The 3,869-nt window shown below is 41.9% G+C and overlaps 1 protein-coding gene across 1 annotated transcript; it reads left to right on the forward strand.

Annotated features, from left to right (window-relative positions):
* Window positions 1-1,310: 1,310 nt before the first annotated feature.
* LOC104459399 (fat storage-inducing transmembrane protein 2-like) lies at window positions 1,311-2,021 on the forward strand (the record flags this gene model as incomplete). The annotated part of the gene is given in 2 exon segments (XM_010073071.1): window positions 1,311-1,362; window positions 1,364-2,021. Coding segments are annotated over 2 exon segments (710 nt in total), but the record flags the coding sequence as incomplete, so codon positions are not given.
* Between the last annotated feature and the right edge of the window lie 1,848 nt (window positions 2,022-3,869).

Genomic DNA, 3,869 nt, shown 5'->3' on the forward strand with positions numbered 1-3,869 from the left:
CTGCTTTCAGTGTGATTGAAAAGGATTGGCAGGAACACTTAGAGAGTGAAATTGATCTTACAGTAAACACATACTACAGTTCAATTCTGCCTTTTTAAATAGAGGAAGGTTATCTATACTGACAGTCCTGAAGCAATTTTTTCCCCACAAATTACATGCCTCCTGGTTTGCCGGAAGAAATTATGTTAAGAGCCTTTTTTGCTTTTAACTGTCTCAATAAAATGATGGTTTTATTTTCAATTGCTGTTTTGTGGTAGCAGCTGTGGTTGCCTCACAGATGCCCCTTTTGCTGTAAAATAAAGAGTAAAGGAGGTGCTCCTCAAAATCCTGGGCAAGGCGCTGACGGTTTTTGTTAGGGTCTTAATGAAGATGCAGAACTCTGTTCCTGCTTGGTTTTATTTCAGATGCTGAGGTGATGATTAAATGATGACTGTGTGTGTCTAGCCATAGCTCAGCCACAGACCACAACTCTGCTGTTGCTGTTTTTCAGCCTAGGATGTGGGTAACAAGGGGGCTGCACAGTTCCCTTCTCCCACCAGATGATAGGAAGCAAGCTGCATTGAAAAGTGCGAATGAGAGAGAGATCATGGTCTATGTCAGTCTCCTAAACTCAGTAAATTCACTTGTACATTCTCTACTGTAAGATTTGAAAAGAGGACTAGTTACACAATACTGTCTCCTGCTAAATAGGATATCAGCACATCAGCAGCTGGTTTTCAATATTTTTGTATAGGCATCTCAGCAAAAACTGTCAAGGTAGAGAGTGAATTTAGAGGTGGAAGGATTTGTCTGCCAAAGGAAAGCTCTCATCCACTGGAGGAACAGCAAAGGAACAAACACATTATGCTTCTTCATTTGTTTAATAAGGTGACAATGGAGGAAAAGTCTAATGGGTTGATTAGGGAAGAGCCTCAGCCCTTCTCCTGGCTGGCTTATTCCATAAGAGGGTGAGGCTGTGAAGCAAAGATAGTTGTGATGGAGGAGGAGGATCAGAGAACCCCACCCTCTGGGCAGGGTGGCAAACTAAAAATACGTTCTTTGCAGCTGCATTCTGACTAGGGCAGAGTTGAGCGGGTTTATAGGGCAAGAGTGTTTGCTAAACTGTACTGCCAGCCTGCTGCAAGTCTGAACAAGGGCTGTAGCTCCAAGGGAATGCTGCCTGGGACACAGTTGAAGTACTTGGCTGAGGGAGTATTCAGGTGTTGGGCCTGAGAGAAATAGTGGGGAGAGGGTTTAGATTTTAGCTGTGTGTTACCTTGAGGGGATGATGTAGACAGCTCTAGACACTGACCTTGAAAACCTACTTCAAGCACCACCACTTGGCCCAGCTCCTCTGAAGTTTCACACATGCATGTTTCTCTTGTCTTTTCTCTGGCAGATATTTTGTCAAGGTGGCTTGGGCATGGACATTCTGGCTTCTGCTGCCCTTCATCGCCGTCACCACCTACGAGTTTGCCAAGACCAAGTTCCTCTATGGTCCCAGCAAGAGCATTTTGATGGTGCTGCGACGTCTCAGTGCTCTGCTAGTAGGCACTGCCGTCTGGTACATCTGTACCGGGTTCTTCATCTACGTTGAGAATCTCACCGGTGTGTGCTCTACCTTGGGTAAACTCAGCGAGCCTCGCCGGCTGTATGCCACCAAGCAGGAGTGCCACCAGGACAGCGGGATCTGGAATGGTTTCGATATCTCAGGGCACTGTTTTCTGCTCTCGTACTGTGCTCTGATGATTATGGAGGAGGTGGCTGTGCTGGAAGGCTTGTCCATAGACCAGAACTCTAAGCTGCGTGTTGTGATCAACAGCCTGTTTGTTTCCTTGTGTTTTCTCACCGTGATCTGGGTGTTCATGTTTCTCTGCACTGCTGTCTATTTCCATGACTTCAGTCAGAAGATTCTTGGTGTGCTGATAGGTCTGTCAGCATGGTATGGGACATACAGATTTTGGTACTTGAAACCCTTTTCTCCTGGACTACCTCTTCCAAATACACCTTTGAGTTCAAAGAAATACAATTATAATAGATAAAATAAGTTTTAAAATGTTTGGATTTTGCTGTCAGTACTGGAGTAGTTGAATGTAGGAATGGTTACTGTATTTCCACTGTAAGGAACAATGTGATGGGCTGGAGGAAACCAAGTACTAGCTGATGGCTGACAGGTGGTAATGAGCTTCTTCCTTGGGAGAAAAAAAAATTGGTATTGGAAGCGGTCTGCTCTTGTTTAGGAGCTGCTGACTGGCATTCTCAACAAAGAAATCAGAAGTTGGATCTGTTTCTCTTACTAATAAATGGAGGAGCAGATCCAAGGCTGACAAAGGCCTTTGCTCTTTAAGAGCTTGGCTGATCTCAAATTAATTCTCCCACTTTCTTTTTGATTTATGTGTGTCAAAATATCATCAATAATCCAAACCTCATACTTTTTTTAATACTCCTATTTGTATTGCCTTATGGGAAAGCTCTTCATTATGACAGTGCTGCTAAGTGTTGCAAAATTATCAGTACTTGTTAAAGCAGTATGTAGCTCCGAGAGCATCTCATGTTGTTAAAGACACTAACTTGCCTCAAATGCTGCTTAGCTGTCTGCACCTTCTGCAACAGAGAGATAAGTCACAGATGTAATGTCTTAAGCAGATCGTGGCTTTAAATTCATGCCTGCCTTTGAAGGGAAGCTCTTTAAAAACAAGCCTTGACTTTGTCCCTATGTGAAGTATCTGTAATAATATTTTGTCATTTTATTCTTGACACAAAAAACAAACTCCTTACAGTTTTGCTAAAAAGTCTAATATGAGTATTGAGGCTTTTTTTTTAACCTTATGAGTTGCACACTTTGCAACAAGTACTTTGTGGTATGTTTCTTCTAGAAGAACAATGAAGTTGTGGTGTTTTGAACAAGTTAGCTTAACCTGCTCTTTCCCCAAATACTCTGCTTGGTAGTGAATGAAACACATTGTTTATCCTAAGAGCTGCAAAGCAGTGTGCTTGAAGCAATATTTATTCTTGCTTATGCAGCGGTATCAATAAGCTACTTAATTTTTATTGCATGTAAACCTGTGGCCACTTTTGATGTGGCTGGAAACCCACTACTGAATAAAACACTACTATTGTGTAATGAACAGGTATGAAGTGGGATGGGCTTACTCATCATATCAATCAGACATTTAGCATAGTTTTTATCTTGAGCTTTTTATTATTTCATAAAGGTTTATTCATGTTGCAATTGCACAAAATTTGCTTGACAGTTGTAGTGTTGAGCAAGACGGGCAGAAATGTCTCTGGGCAAGGCTGTAAGTCGCGTCCGCTGATCTGAGAGCGGGCTTGAGCTGCCTGGGGTGTTTGACTGCAGGGTGAGTATTTTGCTGAATATAGGGTATGATGCACCATAGTCTAACCTCTACTGATTTCTTTTTTGCCACCTCAACAGCTCTCTTCCAGCAGGAGAGTAGTAACGTTTGCAGTGAATACAGCAGTGTTAATTCCACTCTTGTGGTCTGCCTCTGAGGAGACCTGAATTCACTTGAATTTCCACTGAATTCAGTGGCAAGTGGGAGTTGTGCATCCTTAGAAAGTACAAACCACCTCGCAGAAAGAAGCTGTTTCAGGAGGTTACGTGTTTTCTGTCAATCTCCTCCTTTTGTTTTTGCATTGAATTGCCTTTTAAGCTGACTCTTTGGAAAAATTGCACTGATTAACTCATATTGGGTTTAACTAAATTTGTTTAAATGATGCAAATTAATTTGCAGACCTTCTTTTGATATAATGTAAGCCTGCTGCCAGTAGATGTAAGCCACTTTCACCCTGAAAAAGGATTATATACCCAGAAAGTTTTCTGATTAGTTTCATTAGATTTAAGTTTCTATTTTAGGTTGTCTTTGTGT

The sequence above is a fragment of the Pterocles gutturalis genome, unplaced genomic scaffold (assembly GCF_000699245.1).
Source record: "Pterocles gutturalis isolate BGI_N339 unplaced genomic scaffold, ASM69924v1 scaffold807, whole genome shotgun sequence".
NCBI lineage: Eukaryota > Metazoa > Chordata > Aves > Pterocliformes > Pteroclidae > Pterocles > Pterocles gutturalis.